We start from the raw sequence: 26,562 nt of genomic DNA, 5'->3' as shown, positions 1-26,562 counted from the left end.
TTGTGCACTTGGATACAGCCAAGGTTATTCAGAGACCTGTTTTAAACTGTATTCAATTCCTAACAATCTACAAAAGATTTATAATATTTTTCAGGAGATCTATATGACAAAGCAAGGTGATAGTCTCCATGAATACTTTGCAAGATTCAGAGGTCTTCTACAGCAATGGAAAGTTGCTCGGTGATATTCAACTGATATTAGCAACTCAAGAAAAACAAAGAGATGCCCTCGTCTTTGCCATCTGTCTTGCCAATTTAAAACCATATCAAGATGTTGCAAAATCTCAAGTACTTTCTTCAGTTAAGACCTTTTGATGTTGTATGTGTTTTTTTTTTTTAAATAATGATGATTTTATTACTAAGGAAAGCAAAAGAGTACATCAAGGGAGGCCTCCCCTAACAACAAGAGATTGCAGGGAGGGACCCAATTTGGCACATAAATCAGCAACCGAATGGGCTGATCTAAGAACATGGGACCAAGTACAAGAGGTAGTGGAAACAATATCCATAATATCAAGAAAAAGTTGTCATTGACGCCACGGGGGAAAGGAGGCGGTGGAGCACCATTCAATGACGACTTTGGAGTCACCCTCCACGATCAGTGGACCTCTGAAGCGATCCTGGTAGATGTGAAGCCCGTGGAGGAGGCCAGAGAGTTCAGCAGTGGTCGAGTCCGCAACGCTGAGAGGACCAGAGTATGACATAATAGCAATTCCTCCAAGACCAAAAATCACCCCCCAAAGCCAACCAAGCCCAAGTTCCCAAAAGCGCTGCCGTCAAAGTTGAGCTTGTAATATACAGTAAGGGAGGCTTCCAAATATCAACTTGGCGGGCACTAAGGGAATAGACATTTGAGCAATGATCTTCCAGTTGGTGCGGGAAGGGGTACATGATAGACAGCCAAATTCTTTTCGAGTGCGAATCCAGATAGAGATAAGGCCAGTAGCAATGCAGATCACTTCAGTGGCAGAGCGTGAGGGACGATTAAACTGTCTGGAATTCCTTTCAGTCCAAAGGCACCATGGAATGTAAGCAACTAACAGAAGCTTACCAAGGCTAGGGAGATGAGTGCCAAATGAGAAGCGGCACATGGTGCTCAAGTCAGAGGGGATGCAGAAACTAAGGCCCATACTGTCAATCATAGAGTTCCAAACCTTCCAGGCAAAAGCACAATGGAGGAGAAGGTGACTAATGGTCTCGACTTCCACCCACAAAGGGAACATAGAGGATGAAGAGCAGTGTTTCCACGTCTGATAAGATTGTCAGTAGTGAGAATCCTGTTGCAGTAGGCACTCCAAAGGAAAATTTTCACCTTTGGAGGAGCCAAGAGCCTCCAAGTAAAAGCAGCCTGGTGAGGCGGGAGGCTATGTCCAACCCATAAGGTGACGATAGGCCAAGGAGACAGAGAAGGGTCCGCTGTCATCAGGGAGCCAAATCAGTCGGTCAGTCGCCAGGGGTCGAATCCTAACACTGTCAAGACCATCAATCATACCCACAAAACCCTCCATCAGACACTGAATACAACACTCCCACAATTATCAGAGAACAAGCAATTCTTCAACCCACTGAGCTCCTACTATCCTTAATCCTTGTTCCCCTTCCTAACCACTTACTGAAGGAGAGGCAAGGCCCCAGTAAGTCGATTTTTCTATAGAGAACCTAGCTGCAAATCTCAATATCCAATTGACCCGAACACCTACAGAGACATCTTCCCCCCTCCAAATGAAAATTCTAGGAAATTGGTTGCTGATTTATAGTCTGAGCGACACAAGTATGATGAGGACACTTACGCACAAATGATGAGACTTGCCGAAATTATGGGTGCCATCGCTCACGATCACAAACCTCCACTAATCCCAATTCAGGAGTCCCCACCACCAAAAGACAGTCATGACCATTCTTTCATGGAACATCTGTGGGATTGGTAACCCTCGCAAGAAGGTTGTTGTTTGTGACACTCTTGCTTCCTCCAAAGCTTCTATTATCTTCATCTTAGAGTCAAAGCTTCAGTCCTTGAATGACAGCACTGTTCGTGACATCTGGACCAGCCCTGATATTGCCTAGATGGCTTTGAATGCCACAGGACAATCCGGTGGCATTTTGGCCATGTGGAATTCCAATCTAGTCAACGTCCAAGATAGCTTCATTGGCTCATACATCATCTGCCTAAAAGTGTTTGATCATGCCTCTGGTAATACTTGGGGCCTTGCTGGAATATACGGTCCAACCCATTACCGTGAACGTTCACAATTTTGGGAGGAACTCTCCTCTCTCCCTTCAATGTGGCAAACTGCTTGGCTATTTACTGGGGACTTCAACACAATCAGAGTTTGCAATGAGAAGATGCCTCCTAGTCACCTCATCTATGAGTAAATTCGCTGGCTTCAATGGTGCTTGTGAGCTTGAGGAAATCCCTCTTTCTAGAAAGAACTTTTACATGGTCCAATTGCCAACAACGCAGACCTATACTTTCCAAACTTGATCGATTTTGGCTAATGGAGATGGGCTTCAGCTCTACCAGAACTCTACGGGTAAAGTTCTTAATCGCATATGTTCTGACCATTGACCGATCCTTCTTGACACCAAGATCGGCCAATGGGGACCTAACTCGTTTCGCTTCGAAAATGCTTGACTGCTGGAAGATGACTGACTCCTGCATATGGAGATGGGCTTCAGCTCTACCAGAAATCTACGGGTAAAGTTCTTAATCGCATATGCTCTGACCATTGGCCATCCTTCTTGACACCAAGATCGGCCAATGGGGACCTAACTCGTTTCGCTTCGAAAATGCTTGACTGCTGGAAGATGACTTTGACTCCTGCATACCCATTAATGGAATTCTCTTCCTTCAATTGGTAACAGCAGCCGGTGTCTCCCTCATATACTCAAGCAATTGAAACCTCATCTTAGAAAATGGGCCTCGAACAAACGTGTTGCCACTACTACTGAAAAAACCGAATTACTCCCCAAAATTGCGGAACTTGACAAAATTGAAGACGACAGCTGTCGGCTCTCTCTCTCTCTCTCTCTCTCTGTCTGAATTTGAGTCTCTCCCTTCAAGTTCACTCCCTCTCTGTATCTCAACGTGAACAGATCCATTAGAAACAACGAGCTAGATACAAATGGCTCTCGGAAGGGGTTGGCAACACCAAGTTTTTCCACGTCATGGCATCAACATAAAGGAGAATCAACTGTATCACTTCCATATGTCTCAACAATGAGGTGATCTCTGATCTTTCAGTTATTACTAACACCTTCCTTAACTACTTCACAGATTTATACAGCGAAGAGTGCACCCACCAACCAAAACTTCAAAACGTCCAACTCCTCGTCATCTCCAATGTAATTGCTGCTCTCCTTGAGCTTCCTTTCTCTGCGATGGAAATTGACAGAGTCACTCTTGGTTTGCCTATTGATCATGCTCCGAAACCAAATGGATTTAATGGTGACTTCTTTAAACGCTGCTGGCCCATCATCAACAACGACATCACCAACATGGTCAAATTCTTTTATCATCAAGGGATCACCTTCCAAACTTGGGCGCCACCTTTATCACAATCATTCCCAAGAAGGCCACTACCAAACATCTCTGAGACTATCGCCCCATCAGCCTAATTTCCAGTAGCTACAAGATTATAGCCCGCATTGTCTCCCACCACCTTAAAGCTGCTCTCCCTTCGGTCACTGACCCGGGTCAATGTGCAATGGCTACAAATCGATTTGGAGAACTTGACAATCTCCTTCACCAAATGGGCTTAGGTGAAAAATGGCGTTTCCAGATCAGAAGTTGCATCACCTCCCCCTCCTTCTCCCTAATTCTAAATGGCACGACCAGTGGGTACTTCAAAAGTGTTTGTGGCCTACAACAAGAGGACCCTCTCTCCCCCCTTCTCTTGAATATTATGGTGGAATTCCTCTCAGTTATGGTCCACTATGGGCGGCAATCTGGATCGCTTTGACCCATGTCTCATCAGCAAGCGTTCAACATTCCTCTCCTACAATTCGTTGATGACACTATCTTTTTTTTGTGTTGGGACGTTGGAGGAAATCAGTAACCTCAAAGCTCTCATTGGCCTCTTTGAAATTGCCACCGGTCAAAACGTTAACTGGTGCAAATCTGCTCTCATTGGATATCACATTGCCCCGGACACCCTCCAATCCATGGCAGACTCTTTGGGCTGTGAAATCACCACCTTGCTAGCCTCCTACTTGGGTCTTCCTCTCTTTGATAGTTGGCCTCACAAGAACATGTGGACTCCTGTGATCAAAAGACTTGAAAGAAGGTTTGCCACCTGAAAAGGATACCTTACTTTCCAAAGATGGATGCCTAATCCTCCTCAATTCCTGCCTCGCCGGTAAGAAGGTATACCAAATTATTTCCTCTCCTTCCTTCACTACCCAATGGCAATTTGTAAGAAGATCAACACCCTTAAACGCCGCTTTCTTTGGAGAGTAGCTCTGATAATTTCAAATATCATCTAATTAATAAGAGTGATCACTGCAAGCCAAAGTCCTGGGGTGGTCTCAGCATCCGTCTAACCAAAGACATGAATCAATCCTTCGCCCTCATATGGTTTTGGAAGTTTAATGCTGAACCAAAATCCATTTGGTGCCCCATGCTCGCTGCTAACCTTCACTGGTGCTTCCCTTGGTGGACCTCTGATGAGCGTTGTCACAACCGCTCCCCACTGTGGCGTGCCTTCTTTCTTCCTCACAACTTTCGGGAAAAGAGTCTAATTCTCTATTGGCAATGGAACCACCCTGAAATTTTGGTCAGACTGGTGATCTGGCTGTGAACAATTCGGCTCCGCTTCTCCGACTCTCAACGTTGTGTGCTCTCTGCCTCTCACCTCAGTTGCTGATCTCTCATCCCCTCCCGATGGCTGGAACTTTCATTTTCGTAGAGGCCTCAATGATGTGGAGGTAGCCTTGATCTCCTCTCTATATGCCAACCTCCAGCAAACTCAAATAAGACCTCACCTTAAGGACAAGATCATCTGGCAACTAGAAGACAATGGTATCTTCTCTGTTTCATAAGCATACAAGCTCATCAGGGGATGGTCCTCGACCTCTCCTCCCCATGATCTCTCTCCTCTGGAAGTTGGCAACCGCACTCAAGTTTCCTTTTTTTTCTAGTGTGCAGCCTATGATAAAATTCTTACTGCGGTCAATCTTCTCAAGCGTGGCAACACTTCACCCAACATCCTCTACGAGGAAACAACTTGCCATCTTCTGTTACACTGCCACTCCACATGGTCAATTTGGACCAGCGTCCTTCACCATCTTGAACTTCAAATTTGTCTGCCCAGCACTCTCCTCGGCACCTGCAAATCCATCATGAATTCATCCTTGCCTAGCCTCAGCAAAATCATCCTTTCCTCTTATGCTGGCCACATTCCTTGGGCCCTTCGGAAGGAGCATAACCAGAAACACTTCAATTTCAAAACCAGCAATGCTTACATGGTTTCCAGCAGCGTTATCAGCAGTGGTACCTCTTGGTTATCCACCAGAAAGGAATTCACTTCCATTGGCTCCCCCCTTAGCAACAATGGGAGGGAGATCGTCAACCTTCATCACTGCAAAATAAGTTCAATCCTAGGGCTATTAAATGTGTCTTCCTAGGTTATTCAATAAATCAAAAAGGGTATATTTGTTATTCCCCTACTCAGAGAAAAACATTTATTTCTGCTAATGTTACATTCTTTGAAGAGCAGCCATGTTTTTCCACTAGTCCTCCTGGTTATCAATCTATTACAGGGATGCCAAAACCAATTATTCTACTGGATAATCACCATTCACATGAGCAGCAGCCATCTACTGAGCCCCCCTTCTCTCCCACTGCTGATCACTCACCTATGGAGTCTCCTGATGATCCTGAGGTAAGCTCTCCATCATCTTACTTGTTGTGTTTGGTTCACCTTATGATATTAGGCCTATTGCTATACGAAAGAAACCTCATTCTAGTACCATAAAACCACCCTCTACTTCTCATCCAATTGCAAATCATATATGCGCACTCCAGTAGTGCATCTTCTTTAGCAACCATATCATCCTCCTGTACTCTGATTACCCATGAAGTGGCCTTCAATGATCCAAAGTGGAAAGTTGTCATGGATGAAGAGATGCAAGCCATGTACAACAACCGTACTTAGGATTTATCATCTCTCCCACACCTACAATTTCTCAGGAGGGTGTAGCGGTCAACGGTGCAATACGATGAGCAAGCTGATGGACGTGCACCTGGTACAATACCTACTACGGATCCAGTAGATGCCTCAGTGTTTTCATGAGCCAGGAAATTCGCCCAAGCGGGCTTACCAAAATTACTCCAACACTAATCATATAAGTGGTTTGTCCGGCCACAATGAATACATTTTCTTTCATTTTTATCATCACCTGGGCCTCGTCCTCTACCAGGCCCATCTCTGCATCTACCCTTAATATTTCCACCACGACCTCTGAACGATTCTGAATAACTCGAGTGTTAAGGGCAGATGCGTCAACATTTTTAGCCTTTTCTCCCCCTAGATGTAATGGCAGTCTCTACATTCATGACTCTGTTAAATGCAGTAGATAGTGATGGGACATCATCTGAGGCAAGTAAATGTGCCCTGACCATCAAATTCTGGTCCCAAACCATCCAAAAATTTAGCAGCTCACTAGAGTAATCTATAACAGATGTTTCACCTTGCTTATGATTGAATAACTTCAGCATATAGTTCATAAACTTGAGACATATTACTCTCCTGCACATACAGTGCTTCTAGAGACATCCCCATTTTTTTTTGCAGTCCAACAGTTCATAATTTTAATCCTTAACTTGGAATCAATGTTGTTGAGTAACCAGGTTATAACTTGGCTATCTTACGCTTCCTAATCATCAGTAAGGAGTACTGGCAGATCATCCCTAATAAATTTTGACTTCTGTTTGCCCTTGAGATACATACAAATTGATTTAGATCAGCTGAGGTAATTTTGTCCATTTAACCACTCTATTGTAATCAAAATCGCATATTTGCCCTTAAAACCTCCAAATTCCCTTGACAGGGTGATTATGTCACCAGAGTCGGCCATAAGTACAAGTAACAGCCAAACCAAGCAACTACAGCTTCACATAGACAGTGCCTGCACAGACTATGTGGGCCCCACTTCTCAAAAAATTAGAGTTTGAGCAATCACATGTTTATGCACCCAATAATATCGAACACTCACAAAAAATCATCCAATTCCACTTTCATACTGCCAAAAAACCCATAAAATAAGCTGATATCAGCCTATTGAATGATGACGTAAGCAACTCAACCTAGTACTAGTCTATGCACCAGATAGATGTGGGATAATCCCAAGTCAAAAGTCCCCCTTAGGACTCCAATCAAGCATCAAACTGCTCAAAAAGTAGTAGAAGATATCAACTCTAGTGTTATGGCAGAGAAAGAAAAAAATTACATTTTGACAACTAATCAAGATCAAAGCTTGAAATCCCCTTTTTATGACTTGCTGTGTTCAATGGAGAGAGAGGAGTTTCACGGGCAAGTAATCAGGATCTATTGCCCTGATACCATGTGAAATGATGAAATAAAGAGAATTGAGAAAAGAAAGAAGAAAAAGAAAAAAGGAAGAAGCTGCTGAAAAGAGAGCATAGGACAAGCTCTCGTTAGAGATAGAGCTCGACTCCTAGCCCATCTTATTAATTTAAGTAAAATTGAGTATAATGACACACATACGCTCCATACACTTAACTACTTATAACTCCTAATATACACCTCCAAATTACATGAAAATTATACCATAGACACATCAAAATGTGCTGAGCAAGAAAGTATCCTCACTAGAAAATACAGACCATGTAAAAAGACTAAACTGCCCCTAATACTGTTTTCTAACAATACATGTACCCTCCTAGGCTATCATATCGACTCATCTGTGCTTCAAGGTATGGCTGACTATTTGGGGTTCTCAGTGGAAAATTTGCCAGTTACATATCTTAGACTCCCACTCTTTGACTCACAGCCTTCGACGACGATTTGGTCCCCCCTTATTGAAAAATTTAAAAAGAGACAAGCTACTTGGAGGGCCAAAGCTTTTATCTACTATAGGGCGACTCACTCTCCTCAAGTCTTGTTTGGCAGGACTGCCAAATTATTTATTATCCTTCATGCACTATCCGGCCTCTGTTTGCTACAGGACTGACGCCATCTGTCGGCATTTTCTCTGGAGAAGATCAAAGGACACCTTTAGATATCATTTGGTGAGTTGGAAGGATATTTGCATACCCCGCAATCAAGGTGGCTTAGGCATCCGGCCTACGAAGGAAATGAACAATGCCCTTATGCTCAAATGGATCTGGAACTTCAACATCAAACACAACAGCCTATGGGGAGATATGGTCAGGTTTTATCTTCAACCTGAGGGTGCCTGGTGGAGGGAAGATAGCACTACTCGCCTACTATGCCCGATCTGGAAATCAATTCAAAAGATCCTCCCAGTTTTCAGAGATGTAACTTCCTTTCACACAGGTAATGGAAGGACCCTCCTCTTTTGGTCGGATGAATATTGCGGCCCCCGCCCCCCTCTCTGAGGATTTCCAGGAGCTCTCTAGGGTGGCAAGGGACCCCTCTTGCTCAGTGGCCGATTCTTGGAGAGATCGCTCATGGAGTCTCACGTTTTTCCGAGGATTCAATGATGGAGGAAACTTCGGCTTTTTGCTCTCCTCTCCAGACTCAGCAACATTACTATTCTTGAGCATGCAGTTGATAAACTGACATGGAAGCCCAGCATTAATGGCCGATTCACAGTTGCATCCGCCTACTCTCATATTAAAAAGCAAGATTACAGCATGCATGAGCATAAGGCAAACCTGGTGATACGAACCACGTCAACCCATGATGAAACCCGATATCAAAGCTGGAAATCATCCCCAACACCTTTCAAGTTTGATGGAAACCGCAACCCGTTGCTTAGCAAAGCAAGAACCTTGGTATGGTGAAGACACCACAAACGGGGATGGAAAATCCGTTTGATAAGTCATTTGAACGCCACAAGGAAAAACCCTGATAAGTTCGAAAAGTTTCTTCAAGAACTTAAGAAGAATAACTCTCAATATGAATAAAATCAAAGACCCCTAATCCGTGTACCAGGTCCTTTGTTTATAGAGGAGGACGTGGTAGAATCCATGTAGAATTAAATTCCTTCTCTAATTACATTCAATTAAAGGTAAGCTTAAGGTAACTTGGCGTAAATAGAAGTCTACTATAATTCCAACGTGACCTTTAGGATAAGTTGCCAACTCGTGGCTATCCTTGTGGGTCCCACGAAATCTTCTAACCACATGCCCTTCTAGGATAAGTTGCCAACTCGTGGCTACCCTTGTGGGTCCCACGAAATCTTCTAACCGCATGCCCTTCTAGGATAAGTTGCCAACTCGTGGCTACCCTTGTGGGTCCCACGAAATCTTCTAACCGCATGCCCTTCTAGGATAAGTAGCCAACTCGTGGCTATCCTTGTGGATCCCACGAAATCTTCTAACCACATGCCCTTGCTCAATGCACGTATATGGCTGCTGGGCTCTCTTCCGGATCAACTTTGATGAGTAAAAACAACCTTTGTCCACCCTCCGTAGTGACCACACTCTCTTTCTGTTATAGAACTCTCCGGACTAAGTTATCCAGCATTTCTTTGAATCTTTTAGCTCGCGCCCTCGTCACTGGACCAACTGGGACTTGAATTGGTTCGTGAGTATTCCGTGCAGCCTCGATGTCCTCATCACTTGGCATGGAAGCTCTCAGCACCTAGTAAAATCAAATTCTTCATGTGGACGGACATCAAGGAACAAATCCTCACCTCAGACAACCTCCATAAAAGAGGCTACACAACCCCCGATCATACTTGTCCCCTTTGTGGTGTGTGCAACGAGATAGTCCAACATGTTCTCTTACATTGTGATTTTTTTTGGCAAGTCTGGATGAAGATATTTCAGAAGATTGGACTCCAAATGGGGCTTCATCAAGACCTTTTTGGCACCTATGAGATGGTTATGGGGATTCGCCTTCCTAGGCTGGGCAAGATAATTCTCTTGGCATGCCTTGCGCATGTCTCATGGTGCCTATGGCTCAAGTGAAATAACCGGAGATTCAACTCGAAGGCTAGCACCCCGGATAAGACAGCTTCTCAGGCAATGGGCCTTATCTCGAGTTGGTTACATACTAGGAAGGAGTTTGCCTCTCTATCGAGTGTTTCCCTTTGGAAAAATTGGGGTTTGATCGCGGATATGGCGGGCCCCTGCAGGAATCCAATTATGGCCACCTGGGATCCTCCCCCTTGCGACTGCATCAAACTCAATTTTGATGGCAGCTTTAGGTTGTCCTGGGCCGGCTGGAGTTTGTGGTGTTTTCAGAGACAGCAGTGGAGACCCTATTCTATCCTATGTTGGGCCAGTGGGTATTGCTGACTTAAATACTGTTGAAGTGAGTGTTTTTCTATTCGGCCTCCAAATCTTCAAAGAACGTCTCCATGGCAAACTGCTTATTGAAGGAGACTCAAAGACTGTCATTAGCTGGTGTTCAAAAGATAGCTCCCCCCTTGGCGCCACTGGCTAACCACTGATTGTATTGCTGACATTGTGTCATCCATTCATTGTAATTGGAACCTCATTCCTAGATCACCCAATTCTTTGGCTGATAAATTAGCAAAATTCAGAACCTCCCAGCAATCTCTCATTATTTGGGAAGGTTTCCCACCTTGTAATCTACTCGTTTGAGCTCTCTCTTAATAAAATTCAACAACATTTTAAAAAAAACATGTGCCCATTAATTGGTTTGATTATATTAAAATTTGATTTTCAGCATGCACCAATGCCATAATTGGAAAAACATAAATGAAGAAATAGGTAAGAAGACAGATAAAAAATAACAATTAGATTTACATGCTCAAACTGAGAAGCAAATACCTTCCAAGATGAGCGTTGAGAGGCATCATGCACTAGGAAGAATATTGAGCCAACAACCCCTCCAGCTACATACAACTTCAGTAAAAATAGAGGTCCAAATATCGTACCCATCTGATTTAGCAAAATAAGATCAAAATATAGAACTTTTCAGAATTCAAATAATAACCATAAAAAATAAAAATAAAAATCCTGAACTTTGCCATTTGAAAAATGAAAAATGTTTATATATATATTGGAATAGATTTATACACAAGCAATGATAAACTACCCATGCAATTATCGTAAAAAACAGCAGAATAATATAACAACTATTGAAAGTCTACATTGTCCATCACCTAATCAGTCGTAATCATTTTAAACCTGCAGTGGACTTGGTCAACATAGTGTGTTATGATTAACTAATGTTTTAACCTTGTTGTAATCTATGCCACCATCCTGCTTTATGGGGTTTGGAATCAGAAGCAAGTAACAAGCAATAGGCACATGCCAGGAAATACGTTAGGTAGAGAAAGAAGGTAAATGGCTCAATTTATTTTTGGAAAAAAAAAAAACAGACACTAGGGAAAAGTCAAATATTTGTAGAGAAGAAATAAATTTCTTTTTTTTTTTTTTTTTTTTTGAAGAAACAATGAAGGTGGTGGAGAAGAAGAAGCTATAGATAAGGAGATGGACGCTTTGATTTTTTGGGGGACATAGAGTCTCTGCGATCATCCTCAAGGAAGAGTATTGTGGGTTTGTCATTGGGTGTACAAAAATGCATTTCCTTATGGTGATTTAAAGGAAGAGGTTTATATGGAGCAACCTCCTAGGTATGTAGCTCGAGTGGAGATTGGAAAGGTGTCTCAATTGAAGAAAGTTATTTATGGCCTTAAGCAAAATCCTAAAGTGTGGTTCGAGAAATTTTTTTTTTTTTTTTTAAATGATACTGATTTATATTAAGACAAAAACTCAAAATAGAATATTACAAAGGAGGGAATCCTTCCCATATAATGAGAGATTGCTGGGAAGTTCCGAATTTTGCCAATTTATCAGCTAAAGAGTTGGCTGATCTAGGAATGAGATTCCGATTACAATGCGAAGAAGATACAATGTCAGCAATACTATCAGTGGTGGGCCAATGGCGCCAAGGGAGGAGGTTGTCTTTGGAACACCAACTAATAACCGTCTTCGAGTCGCCTTCAATAATTAACTTGCCATGGAGACGATCCCTGAAGATTTGGAGGCCGAACAGCAGAGCACTAACTTCAACAGTATTAGAATCGGCAATGCCCACCGGACCAGCATAAGAAAGAATGGGGTCACCATTGTGACCTCTGAATATACCACCTACTCCTGCTGGACCAGGACATCCAATAGCACTACCATCAAAATTCAATTTTATGCAGTCGCAATGGAGATCCCAGATAGCCATTCTAGGAGCTCTGCTAAGGCCTGACATGTGAGTGATCATATTCCAATTTTCCCGAAAGGAAACCCCTGATAGAGTGGCAAAATCCTTCTTTGTATTAATCCAACTCGAGATGAGGCCAACGGCATGAGAAGCGTGTTGTCTGGGGTGCTAGCTTTGGAGTTGAATCTCCGATTGTTTCGCTCGAGCCAAATGCACCATGGAACATGCGCAAGACAGGCCGAAAGAATTAACTTGCCCAGCCGAGGAAGGAGAATCCCTTGAACCATCTCAAAGATGCCAAAGAGGTCCTGATGTAGCCCAAGTTGGAGCCCGATTTCCTGAAAGATCTTCATTCAAACTTGCCACGAAAATCCACAGTGTAAGAGGACATGCTAAACTGTCTCTTCACACTCACTGCAAAGGGGACAAGAAAGATCGGGGGCAGTGAAGCCTCTTCTATGAAGGTTATCTGAAGTAAGAATCTGTTCTCTGATGGCTGACCACACGAAGAATTTGATTTTGTTTGGCGTTGAGAGTTTCCAAGCCAGATTTGCCTTGTGGTCATGAGGACTATAGTCTTGCTTTCTGATATGAGAGTAAGCCGAAGTGACAGTAAATCGGCCATTATTACTAGGCTTCAAATCAGCTTATCAACTAAGTGCTCGCGAATAATAGTACTGCTGAGTTTAGTAAGGAGAGAGCAAAAAGCCAACGATTCCTCATCATTTAATCCCCGACGAAATGGAAGACTCCACGAGTGATCACTCCATGAATCAGCCACAGAGCAAGAGAGGTCGCTTGCCACCCTATGCAGCCCCGAGAAGTCCTCTGAGAGAGATCGGGGGCCACACCATTCGTCCGACCAGAAGAGAAGGGTCCTTCCATTGCCCGTGTGAAATGCGGTAGCATCTCTGAATACTGGAAGGAGTTTGAAAAATGATTTCCATATCGGGGATAGGAGGCAAGCAGCGCCACCCTCTCTCCACCATGCACCCGAAAACTGAAGGTAGAATTTCACCATATTCTTCCATAAATTGTTATGCTTGTTGTTGAAATTCCAAATCCATTTGAGCATAAGAGCTTTGCTCATTTATCTTGTAGGCCGGATGCCCAATCCTCCCCTATTATGAGGCATGCAAATATCCTTCCAACTGACCAGATGGTATCTGAGGGTATCTTCTAAACCCCTCCACAGAAATCGTCGACGGATGGCATCATTTTTGGAGCAAACGGAGGTCGTGGTTCGAGAAATTTAGCAAAGTGATTACGAAATTTGGATTTTTTAGGAGACACTTTGATCATTCTATGTTTGTGTTACAAAGACAGTCAAGTGTTGTGGGTCTAGTTGTATATGTGGATGACATTGTACAATGGGAGTGGTAGTATGGCGCCGAATGGTTGCAATTAAATCCGGAAAATAGAAAGGCTGGTGGACGGATGGGGGAAGATTTTACAAGTTATCCCCTGTTTGGAAGAAAATTGCCAAACTCTTACCTACCTTCAAATCTGTCGTCAAATGCTATATTGGGAGTGGTACAAATACTCTTTTCTGGTCGGATTGGTGGATCGGGGCTAGTTGTTTAGAGAAAAGTTATCCTCTTTTATTCCAACTGTCAAGATCTCGTAGTTCAATGATTTCTGACCATTGGCAGTCTTCGGGTGGTTGGAATCTTCATCTCAGGCGGGCATTAAATGACTCTGAAGTTGTTGAAGCAACTGGCCTGATCAATTTACTTTCTGGTGTGGCCTTAAAAAATTCTGCCGATATACTCATTTGGACGCCCAACAAACAAGGTATGTTCTCTACAGCCTCAACGTACCATCATATGATTTCATACCCTCCTCTTCACGCAGAACATCCTGCTGCTTTTGCATGGTCGCTCCCGATTCCTCCTCGCATCAAATTTTTCATCTGGACGGTATGTCGTAAGAAAATCTTAACTTCTGACGCTTTGCAAAGACGAGGCATTAATATTTCCAATCCAGAATGCCCATTTTGCAACACATCTCCTGAAACAGCAGATCACACGCTTCTACATTGCGAATATGCTCATAAGATTTGGACCGAATTAATGGACAAGATCGGTTTATTATATTGCCCTTCGCAAGATTTGCTAAACACTATTTTAACTTTGGTTAGCTCTCGTCTTCCGAAGTTAGGGAAAATCTTAATATCTTGTTGTGTTGGACACATTGTGTGGAATTTATGGAAAGAAAGAAACAATCGCAAATTCAATTAGAAAGCTATTCCTCGGAATATTCTTTGTGATCAGATAGTCGGTCGAGTTAGCTCTTGGGTGCTCCTTCGCAAAGAATTCTGTGATCTAAGAGCAACAAATATGAGGGAAAATTGGAGAAATGTTGCGAAAATGTCTCTTAGTTCGAAGGTTCCTATTATGATAGAATGGACTAGACTTCCTCCTGGACACTTTAAATTAAATTTTGATGGAAGTGCTTTCGGTTGTCCGGGCCCAGCTGGATTTGGTGGAGTAATTCACGATGATCAAGCGAATCTTCTCTTCACTTATGCGGGTCCAATTGGAGTATCAGACTCTACTTGTGCGGAATTACATGGCTTGCTCAACGGGCTGAAGCTCTTCAAACAAAAAAAGGACGGTGCTCTGTTGATTGAAGGGGATTCTCAAGTTATTATAAACTGGTGCTCCAAGCCATCAAAACCTCCTTGGGGTCATTGGAAGATTTATGATGAAATTTGTAATTTAACTTCTGTTTTATTATGTACTTGGAAACATTTTCCAAGATCTGCTAATCATTTAGCCGATGTTCAAGCTAAAAAAGGCGTTACCCTCCAACATCTTGTTGTGGAGGAAATGTCTTTTTAGTCTTTAGGTTTGTATTTTTCTTTTTTGAATACATTTACAACTCTTCTCAAAAAAAGTATGGGGATTCAGGAGGTCAAAGAATATCTAGCAAGAGACTTTCAAACAAACTATTTAAGGCAATTGAAATGTACTCTTGGAATTGAAGTAGTCCATAGTTGGAAAGAGATTACCCTATCTTAGAGGAAGTAAGTCTTGGACATGTTAAAGGAGTTTGGATTATTGGGTGCTCGTTCTATACCTAAGAAGTTAATCATGGTCTCCATGATGCTAGGAGCCCTGAACTTGAGAACACAACACGTATAGACTTCTGGTTAGGAATTTATTTTATATTAAGATAATGAGGCCAGACATTTCCTTTGCAGTAGAAGTTGTTAGTCAGTTCATGGAATCGCCAAGCAAAAATCCACATAGAGGTTGTCTATAGAGTTTTGAAGTATCTAAAAGGAGCTTCTTGAAAAGGGTTATAATACACCTCTCATGACAAAGTTGATGTTATGGGATTTTCTGGTTCTGACTATGCTGGTTCAAAATCAGATAGAAGATTTACAACTGTATATTGTTGTTATGTGGGAGGTAACTTAATTAAAAGAGTAAGAAATAGAGTGGGGTAGCTAGATCGAGTGCAGAGGTCGAGTATAGAGCCACGACACATATAGTAAGTGAACTTTTGTGGTAAAATCAGTTTGGTTGAGATGGGGATTCAAGTCAACGAGTCTCAAGTCATGACATGTGACATTCAGGCGATTATATTTATTGCTAATAATCTAGTATTCCATGAGAGGACAAAGCATATTGAAGTTCATTATCATTTTATCCAAGACACCATCATGCAAGGGAAGACAGTTAAACCTTTTGTAAAATCGTCTAAGCAACTAGGAGACATATTTACTAAGCCCCTTGGGAAACATAAGCATATGATACTTTGTAACAAGCTGGAATTATTAGCTATTTATGCTTCAACTTGAGAAGAAATATTAGAAAATGTGATTGGGGTATTTTGGCAATTTCATCTTTATGTTTCTTACCCCTAGTGGTCAAACAATAGTATAGGAAGTTAGCCTATAAGTCTAGCTTCTTTGTTTTGTTGATTTTATAGTTTTATATTTAGTGTATTATGGACATATGTACTAAGGGGCATTTCTATCATTTAGTCCCCTTTTTTCACTTAAAATACGTAAAGGCTGTTAGGAGTCGAGTTTAACCCCTAATGTGAGCAGCTTTTCTCATGTTGCTTTTCTCTTCTTTTCTCTCATCTTTCTTTATCACTTTTCTCTTTCATTCCAGTCTCAAACTTATATATATATATATATCAGGGAAAGGAGGTTGGACATAAGTCCAGCCAAGGTTGGCTACACCCAACTTTTTCTTTTGAAGAAGTGATAATTTATTAAAACAAGAAAACGAACAACTAAAGAGGGAAGCACACCCCTTACAACAAGGGATTGGAGGGAGGCTCCTTGCTTAGCAAAAGCATCAGCTACACAATTGGCAGATCTGGGAAACCAAATACAGGTAATGTGGGGGAGAATGTCCATAATAGAGAAGAAAGCATCCCAATGCCACCACTACGGAATGGAAGGAGAGGAGAGCCATCAAATAATCACAGTAGACACTCCATCAATGTGGAATGGACAGGAAAGATGATCCAGGAAGATGGAGAGGTCGTTGAGGAGGGCCTGAAGCTCGGCAGAAATGGAGTCAGAGATGCCCATAGGGCCAGAGTATGACATGAGCTGATTACCACAAGAGTCACGAAACACACCACAAAATCCCACCATGCCAAGATTGCCTAGAGAACTGCCGTCAAAGTTCAACTTGATGAAGCCCAGCTGGGGAGGTTGCCACGCCTACATAGCGGGAGGTCTAGCCAGAGATAGCACACCAATTGTCTCTGAGAGGGACCCTATTTGAGCAAGGGCACACCAATTATCTCTGAGAGGGCAGCCCACTAGAGAAGAAAACTCTTTCATGGAATGAAGCCAATGATAGTGGAGGTAACCCTTTCCTGAGAGAGAAACTTGGCATTAAATCGCCTATTGTTACGCTCCTTCCAGACGCCCCAAGGAATGATAGCAACATGTTGAATTTAGGATCCCTTTTCCAATATTCCGAGCAAGGGAAGAGAGAAACAAAAAGGAGAAAAGGGGAAGAAGGCTCTCGGGTAGAGAGAAGAAGAGAAGAGGAACAAGGTGTGCACCAAACAAAGAGAGAGAGATTTACTCAAGAGAGAATTGTAGAACTTGATTAATTCCGAATTACAACATCTCTATTTATAGTAGAGGAAGTGATAGAGTCCTTATATAATTAAACTTTAAATCTCCTAATTACATTCCAACTCTAACTCTCTAAGATAAGTCTATCATGAAAGGATAACACAATCTAATAGAGTTCTAATATAAGTTGAACTATAATTGTTCTTCAAGAAGGTGGAGATAAGGAAGGAGGCCAGCTTATGGCCTTATCCTTGTGGGTCCCACATGATCTTCCAGCTCATATTGATAAGATTTCAGCTCGTGGTATATTTGTGGGTCCCACATGATCTTCAAGTCTTCCAACTCATTTCAGTTTGTACTTCTTATCTTCTTAACTCGTGCTAGCTTGGGTGAGAACTTTTCTTGGCATCCCACATCCTCATGGTGGGTCCCACCAGCTGGTGCACCATGGTGGGTCCCACATTGTAACACTCCTCCTCAAGCTGGGGGTGAGAAAACATCGTAAATGCCCATCTTGCTGCAGATGGTGGACATAATCTTGTGAGTGACAGGCTTGGTGAGAATATTTGCAACTTAACTTTGTGATGATATATGTTTTAGAGATAAAAGACCCGCTTGGAACTTTTCTCGTATAAAATGGCAGTCCACTTCAATGTGCTTTGTTCTTTCATGGAAGACTTGATTTGATGTAATGTGTATTGCTGCTTGATTATCACAATATAGATCCATCGGAGCTTCTTTGTAGAATCCCAATTCAATGAGAAGAGATCTTATCCATAGGAGTTCACTAACAGTGTGTGTCATGACTCTGTATTCTACTTCTGCACTAGACAGTGCTACTACATTTTGCTTCTTGCTTCTCCATGTAATCAAATTCCCTTCAACCATGGTACAAAATCCCGAAGTAGATTTCCTGTCATCCGGGGATCCAACCCAATTCGCATCTGAGAATCCTTCGATGTTGAAGTGACCATGATTTTTATAGAGAAGCCCTCTTCCTGGAGCTCCTTTCAGATATCGTAATATCCTATCAAGTGTTTGCCAATGACTAAGTTGAGGTTTGTGCATGTATTGACTCGCCACACTTACTACATAAGATATATTTGGCCTTGTTACATACAGGTAAATAAGTCTTCCCACTAGTCTCTGATATTTCCCGACATCTACATCTTCTCCAGTACCTGCACATAATTTTGTATTTGAGTCCATAGGAGTGTCTGCTGGTTTGCATCCCATCATTCTTGTCTCCTCCAGTAGATCAAGGGCATACTTCCTTTGGGATAGCACAATCCCATGTCTGGATTGTAATACTTCAACACCCAGAAAATATTTTGGTAGTCCAAGATCCATTGTCTTGAATTCAGCACATATTTTTTTCTTTTGTTTCTTGGATGACCTCGGAATCACTACCAATTAAAATGATATCATCAACATACACTGCCAGAATTACCTTCCCTCTAGGTGTGTTTTTAATAAAAACTGAGTGATCTCCAGAGCATCTATAAAATCCTACCCGTATGAGGGTTTGACTAAATTTCTCAAACCATGCACGAGGGGACTGTTTTAGACCATACAGAGATTTTTTTAGTCGACATACTGACTCCCCCTCAACCACATACCCAGGTGGTTGTTGCATATAAATTTCTTCTTTGATGTCCCCATTCAGAAAGGTATTTTTCACATCAAGTTGATATACCTGCCAGGAAGAGTTAGCAGCCAGAGATAATAACACACGTACCGAGTTCATTTTTGTCACTGGAGAGAAGGTTTTGTCATAATCAATACCATAACATTGTGTATAGCCCTTAGCCACGAAGTGAGCCTTCATCCAAGCCACAGACCCATCCGGATTGTGTTTCATAGTAAACACCCATTTGCAACCGACGGTTTTCTTATCTTATGCAAGTGGGACTAGAGCCCATGTCTGATTTTCATAAAGTGCCTACATTTCTTCATCCATTGCTGCCTTTCACCTTGGATGTTTGAGAGCGTCCTGATAGGACTGTGGTACAAATATGGAAGAAATAGCATAGAGAAATTGACAACATGCAGGGGACAGACGATGATGAGACACAAAATTTGATATGGGATGAATTATAGAGGGTATGGTGCATGATCTGGGTTTTTTTCTTTGTGCGATAGGACGAGTATCATATTGTGGGCCAAAAACAACTGGAGAATATGGAGTTACCTCGATGGGATCCGTAAACTCAGCAGGTGTGGTGTCAATCGGTGCTTCTGGAGGTTGAGAAGTTTTTGTAGCACGGGGCACAACCGGTCAAGGAGAACCTGGTACTGAAGATAAACCTGGAGGAGCATTGTCAGAATAGTATGGAGAGTCTTCAAAAAATGTGACATCTCTGGACACGAGTAAACGTTGAAGAGTGGGATTATAACAAACATAACCCTTTTGTGTATGAGAGTATCCTAGAAAGATACACTTGATAGATTTAGGATCAAGTTTACTGTGTTTTGGGGAGGAAATATGGACAAAACATTGATACCCAAAGATTTTCAAGGGCAGTGAAAACGGATCATCATTTGGTAACAATATAGAGTAAGGAGATTTATTACCAAGAACGGAAGATGGTAGACGATTTATAAGAAAGCATGTGCTAAGGACTGCATGAAGCCAATAAAAGTATGGAACTTTCATGGCATATATAAACCTCGAGCTACCTCAAGAATATGACGATTTTTCCGTTCGGCTACACCATTTTGTTGAGTGTAGGCACATAATCAATCTCGTCTCTAGCGCCTACAAAGTCATTGCTAGAATTCTGGCTTATCGCCTAAAAGTTTGCCTTCCAACCGTCATACACAGAGGGCAAGGTGCTTTCCTTAAAGGAAAAGAGATTCTAGACTCCACTATGGCTGCACATGAGCTTATTGACCACTTCCAGAGGAATGAGGAGCCCAGAATTCTGTTGAAACTTGATTTAGAGAAGGCATTTGATAGAGTTAATTGGATTCTCCTTGACGAGATCATGGGTCGGATGGGTTTTGGTGACAGATGGAGATTTTGGATCAAGAGTTATGTCGGATCGGCCACATATTCTCTTCTTTTAAATGGCACAATCTGTGGATTTTTCAAAGGGTCCAGAGGTATTAGACAAGGCAACCCGCTCTCCCCCCTCCTTTTCAACATGATCGGGGAATTCCTCTCTTCTATGTTTTATTCTGCAGTTAGCCTTGGATGGCTTCCTTCAATCAGCCCTCAACAAGCATTTAATATTCTTATCCTCCAGTATGCAGATGATACTATCATATTTGGGATTGGCAACATTGAGGGAGCAAGGAAGATTAAAGCGATTTTGGGTCTTTTCGAGATAGCATCTGGCCAGAAAGTCAATTGGGAAAAGACCTCTCTAATGGGGTTTAACGTTAGTCCTGAGCTTCTTGCAGAAATTGCTAGTTTGTTCGGTTGTTCAACAAGCAATCTACCATCCACATATCTTGGTATGCCATTATTCAACGGCCGCATTGGGAAAAGGCTTTGGACTCCGGTGGTTGAAAGGATTGAATCCAGGTTGGCAACTTGGAAAGGGAGGTTGCTTAGTAAGGCAGGGAGGCTCACACTTCTCAAATCTTTCATTGCAGGTATCCCGAATTATTCTCTATCATTTATGCCCAGTCCTGCATCCATATGAAAGACAATAGATAATCTGAAAAGAAGGTTCTTATAGCGAGGATCGAGTGCTACTTTTAAATATCACTTGGTCAAATGGGATGAAGTTTGTCTGCCAAAAAATTTGGGCGGCCTGGGGATTCGGAAAACCAAATAAATGAACCAAGCTCTGCTCTTTAAATGGCTATGGAAAATCAATACTCAATCCTCAAACCTCTGGAAAGAAATGGTTATCGCCAAGCTTAGAGATATGACTCATTGGTGGATATCAGGGGGAAATCGGAGAGGTCTATCTCCAATTTGGAGAAAGCTATACCTACTTGTGCCAAAATTTTCAACTGCCTGCAGATTCTATGTTGGAAATGGTAGGTCTCTCAAATTTTGGGATGATTTATGGTTGGGGCAGGAACCGCTACAGATTGCCTTCAGAAGTTTGTTTCTCATATCCACTCATAGGAATATATCAGTTGTTGATGCTTTCGAGGAGGGTGGTATGAACCTCCATCCTAGAAGAGGACTCTCGGATTCTGAGGCTTTAGAAGCCAGCCGATTGATGGATTCAGTATCTACTATAAAAATTCGTCCTTTGGTGGCAGATAAACTCGTTTGGTGGCCAGAGAAAAAAGGCATCTTCTCAGTATCATCTGCCTTCAATTTCATCAATGGTTGGAATACCTCTCAACACAACCACGCGGTCTCCTTTGTTTGGCGTCTTTGTGCTCCTCCAAAGATTAGATTCTTTATGTGGAGTGCTTGCCTCGACAAGATTCTCTCGGCTGACGTGCTTAGAAGAAGAGGTCACCCCTCAGTAGATCCCTTATGCCCTCTCTGCAATACCGAAGCTTGAGTCCACTAATCACATTTTGCTTCTATGCATCTTCTCTTGGAAGGTGTGGACATCCATTCTCAGCAAGATGGAGATTCAATTCGGTATGGCGGCCGATTTGATGTCATTCAATAAATCTCTACTTGGTATGTCCCTCCCTGGTCTCGGCAAGGTGATGTTATCGGCTTGTGCTAGCTTTATACCGTGGGTTTATGGAATGAGCACAATCGCAGAAGGTTTGAAGGAAAAATCGAATATGCAGATCAGGTGGCGGATCGAGTGGTTGGGCATATTTCCTCTTGGCTCCTGGCAAAGAAGTCTTTCTCCTCATTTGTGGGAACTCCTGTCCGTGATAACTGGTTTAATTTGGGTAGGCTGCACTTGAAGACAAATGCCCGGATTATGCAGGAATGGACCCCTCCTGATCCTGGTTACCTTAAGTTGAACTTTGATGGTTCTTCTTGTGGTAACCCTGGACACTCAGGATTTGGCGGGGTTATCTCGGATCACCTAGGTAACCAGCTTTATTCATATGCCGGCCCTCTAGGTATCTCAAACTCTACCTCGGCAGAGCTTCAAGGCCTCCTCAATGGGCTTCGAGTTTTTCGAGATAAGTGCTCCAGCCCTCTCAATATCGAAGGGGATTTGAAGGTGGTTATTGGTTGGTGCGAGCGTGCATCCCCTCCCCCGTGGCGTCATTGGGACATTTTTTGGGAGATTATTGAAAGTTGTTCTTTATTATCTTGTATTTGGTCTCACATTGCGAGATCCGCAAATTCGGCAGCCGATGCGCTTGCTAAAAACGGAGCTACCCTACAATCCATGGTTGTCAAGGACATGCTCTCCTCTTTGTAATTTTGTATTTCTCTTGTTTATATATATACACATCCTTTTCAAAAAAGAGTGTAGGCACATAATGTTTGATGGATAATACCATTTTCTTCACAAAAATAGTCAAGTTCTTTGGAAATGTATTCTTTGGCATTATCAGACCGAAGTATTTTTATGTTCTGACCAAACTGAGTGAGTATCATAGCATGAAAAGACTTAAAAATCAATTGTATCTCAGAACGCTCCTTAAATAGAAACAACCAAGTGGTACGAGTGAAGTCATCAATAAATGTAATAAAATACTTGACTTGAGAAATATTTGAGACACTCAAGGGTCCCCATACATCGGTATGAATTAATGAAAATGGAGTAATACTTTTGACTTCTGGACGAGGTGACTATGTACTCCTTTGATGTTTACTCAGTTGACAAACTTCACAATTAAACTCGGACCTGACTTTAAGAGAAGGAAACATATAATGAAGAGATTGTGAAGATGGATGTCCCAACCGGTTGTGCCATAGCCTTGTCTCATTTTCACTGGTGGAAACAGTGTTTATTTTTGGCACATCCAGGTAGTATAGGCTCCCTTGTTCACGGCCTCCATCAATCACCTACTTCGTTATAAGATCCTGAAACACACACAAAGTGGGTGAGAAGGTGATAGAACAATTAAAATACTTTGTCAGCTGACTAACAGATAACAGATTCCAAGGGAAGGTAGGAACAAATAGAATATCAGTGAGCGGAAGTGATGGTGTAACGGAAGTGGATCTTTTCCCTTGAACCTTGGTTCGAGAACCATCAGCTATGGTAATAAACTTATGTGAAAGATATGGAGATACGGAATGTAAAAAATGTTTATTACCTATAAGATGCTCGGAGGCTCTTGAGTCAATTATCCAGGATGAAGATGAGGCAAATAGCATACCTGAAGCAGTGGTGGCAGCGGTATTTAATGAGGAACTTGGAGAAGAACCCATCATTTTCTGAAACAACTCATATTCTTCATCAGTAAAAAATTTCTTTTCAGTTGATTTTGTGGGCCGATCCTCCTTTTTATCACCTACCAAGGCTTGATTAGCCTTTGTCAAGTCTGAGTTGTCATTGGCATTATAACATATTTCCCCATAGTGTCCATTGTTTCCACAGTAACTCCTTTCCTTGTAATAGCATGTATCGATAGTGTGGCCATATCTCCCACAATGAGTGTATTATTTTCACAATTTTTCCATGCTTTTGATTAGCCAACTAATCACAGTAATATCATTTTTTAACCATTTGTTATAAAAAATGTCTTCTTGATCAATAGGTGGTCCACGGTTGGTGAGATGACCAAGTAGATCTTTTGTTATAAGAAATCTCCGAACCGATGTGGACCAACTCATAAAATTTGATACCCTTCGTAAGGGTATAGTGGTAATTCTGAGTATACCCCCTTTGTTACTCACATTTTCTTAGCCATAATAGGCACTTCAACGAAAATAATTCTCCAAAAAAATTCTAATCAAAATATCCAAGTAGTATTCTTCAAACAACTTAGTGCATGGAGAAATTTAGCATTGACGCTAAACAATCATTATTATGATTTTTTTTTAGTAAATAACCACTCATAATATACTCAATATCAATCTTCTATATCAGAGGAATCTTATTCCTACAAAAAAAAAAATTCCAACAATCTAATCAAGGACTGGTCTCTGTTAACAGAATTTCCAAACTGACAAAACTGCTTTGATAGCTTCATCTAGATCGTGAGGCATTCATATCCACAATATCATAAGATGAAAAACATTCACATACTCATTTGTAAATCATCTTCTAAATCTGGAAACCAGTAACATGACGTAATAAAAAAAATAGCGAAGGAACTTATCTCATGCTTTTTTATCTTCCTTCACAAGGAGCCTTCTATGAGTGGTGTTAATCATATCTTCTTAAAGCATTCCTTTTGATATAGGGGTCCTAAATTTAATGCTCTGATACCATGTTGAATTTAGGATCATTTTTTCCAATATTGCGAGCAAGGGAAGAGAGAAAGAAAAAAGAGAAAAGGGGAAGAAGGCTCTCGGGTAGAGAGAAGAAGAGAAGAGGAACAAGGTGTGCGCCAAGCAAAGAGAGAGATTTACTCAAGAGAGAATTGTAGAACTTGATTAATTCCAAATTACAACACCTTTATTTATAGTAGAGGAAGTGATAAAGACTTATGCAATTAACCTTTAAATCTCCTAATTACATTCTAACTCTAACTCTCTAAGATAAGTCTATCATGAAAGGATAACGCAATCTAATAGAGTTCTAATATAACTCTTCTTCAAGAACGTGGAGACAAGGGAGGAGGCCAATTCATGGCCTTATCCTTGTAGGTCCCACATGATCTTCCAGCTCATATTGATAAGATTCCAGCTCGTGGTATCTTTGTGGGTCCCACATGATCTTCAAGTCTTCTAACTCATTTCAGCTTGTGATTCTTGTCTTCTTAACTCGTGCTAGCTTGGGTGAGGACTCTTCTTGGCATCCCACGTCCTCATGGTGGGTCCCACCAGCTCGTGCACCATGGTGGGTCCCACATTGTAACACAACACAAGCAGAAATGAGCATCTTGTCCAACTTGGGAAGGGAGATCCCAAGAAGCATGCGGCAGACCGTAAGAAGATCCTTAGGTAAGCATAACTGAAGGTCACTCCGACTGAGGGTGCTTATCCAAACCGACCAAGAGAAGGGGCTTGAAATGAGAAGGTGGCTAATAGTCTCGTCCTCAAGGCTGCAAAGAAAGCAGGAGGACCAAACGTTATGACTACTACGGCACCTAAGATTGTCAGCAGTAAGGATCTTGTTGAGCCCGGCACTCCACAAGAAGAACTTGACCTTCAGAGGAGGCGCATAAGCGCCATATAAGAGCCACCTCATGATCAGATGACAACGGAGACCTCCCATGATGAGGGAGTAGGTAGAGGAGACTCAAAAGGTGCCACTAGCCTCAAGCCACCAAATCATCGAATCAACCATGGCATATGGGTCTTTCTTTCTTTTTTTAAATGGTGATGATTTTTTCCCAAGAAGAAGTGAAAGATTTCATCAAGGAGGTCTCCCTTTACAACAAGAGATTGAAGGGAGGGACCCAATTTAGCACAAGAGTCTGCAGCCCAGATCTAAGTACATGAGACCAGGAACAAGGGATAGAGGAGAGGAGATCCATAATATCAAGAAATAGCTACTAATGACGCAATGGAGGGAATGAGGAGAAGCACTATCCAATGACCACTCGGGAGTCACCTTCCACAATGAGCGGGCCACTAAAATGATTCAGGAAAATACGAAAGCCATAGAGAAGACCCGAGAGCTCCACCATGGTCGAGTCAGCAATGCCGAGGGCCCGGAGTAGGAGATAAGAGCAGTGCCGTCGGGGTCAAATATGACCCCACCAAAACTGGCCATCCCAAGATTCCCAAGTGCGCTGCCATCAAAGTTGAGTTTGAAATGACCGGCAGAAGGGGAGCTCAAATTGTCACCCGGGAGGTGGAGAGGGAGTGGACATTTGAGTATTCGCCTTCCAATTAGTGTGGAGTGGGGCAGACGAGAGACACTCGAATTCCTTTTTGGTGCGGATCCAGGCAGAGATGAGGCTTGTTGCAGTGCAAATGACTTCAACCGCCGTGTAGGAGGCACAATCAAAACGTCGAGAGTTCCTCTCCTTCCAAAGGCACCAAAGGATGTGACCCACACAGGCTGATAAGAGGAGCTTACCCAGACTAGGTAGGCGGGCCTCAGAGGGGTGGCGACACATAGTGCTCAAATCATGAGGGATGCAAAACTGGAGCCCCATATTGTTGAGGAGAGATGTCCAAATCTGTCAGGTAAAGGAGCAATGCAAAAGGATATGACAA

At 42.2% G+C, this 26,562-nt stretch overlaps 1 protein-coding gene across 2 annotated transcripts in view; it reads right to left on the bottom strand.

Moving 5' to 3' along the window:
• Nucleotides 1-26,562, bottom strand: part of LOC137946449 (RHOMBOID-like protein 12, mitochondrial) — a 56,619-nt gene that overhangs the window by 14,968 nt on the left and 15,089 nt on the right. For both annotated transcript variants that reach the window (XM_068792746.1, XM_068792747.1), the window contains exon 4: nt 10,945-11,055. In XM_068792746.1, the coding sequence (XP_068648847.1) occupies nt 10,945-11,055 (111 nt within the window). The remainder of the gene's footprint in view (nt 1-10,944; nt 11,056-26,562) is intronic.

This window comes from Aristolochia californica, unplaced genomic scaffold, assembly GCF_029961685.1.
Source record: "Aristolochia californica isolate CCGP_79_NKW_82.1479 unplaced genomic scaffold, dmAriCali1.0.hap1 SCAF_12, whole genome shotgun sequence".
NCBI lineage: Eukaryota > Viridiplantae > Streptophyta > Magnoliopsida > Piperales > Aristolochiaceae > Aristolochia > Aristolochia californica.
Note: the sequence above shows the minus strand (reverse complement) of the source record. Positions and strands in the feature narration are given on the sequence as shown.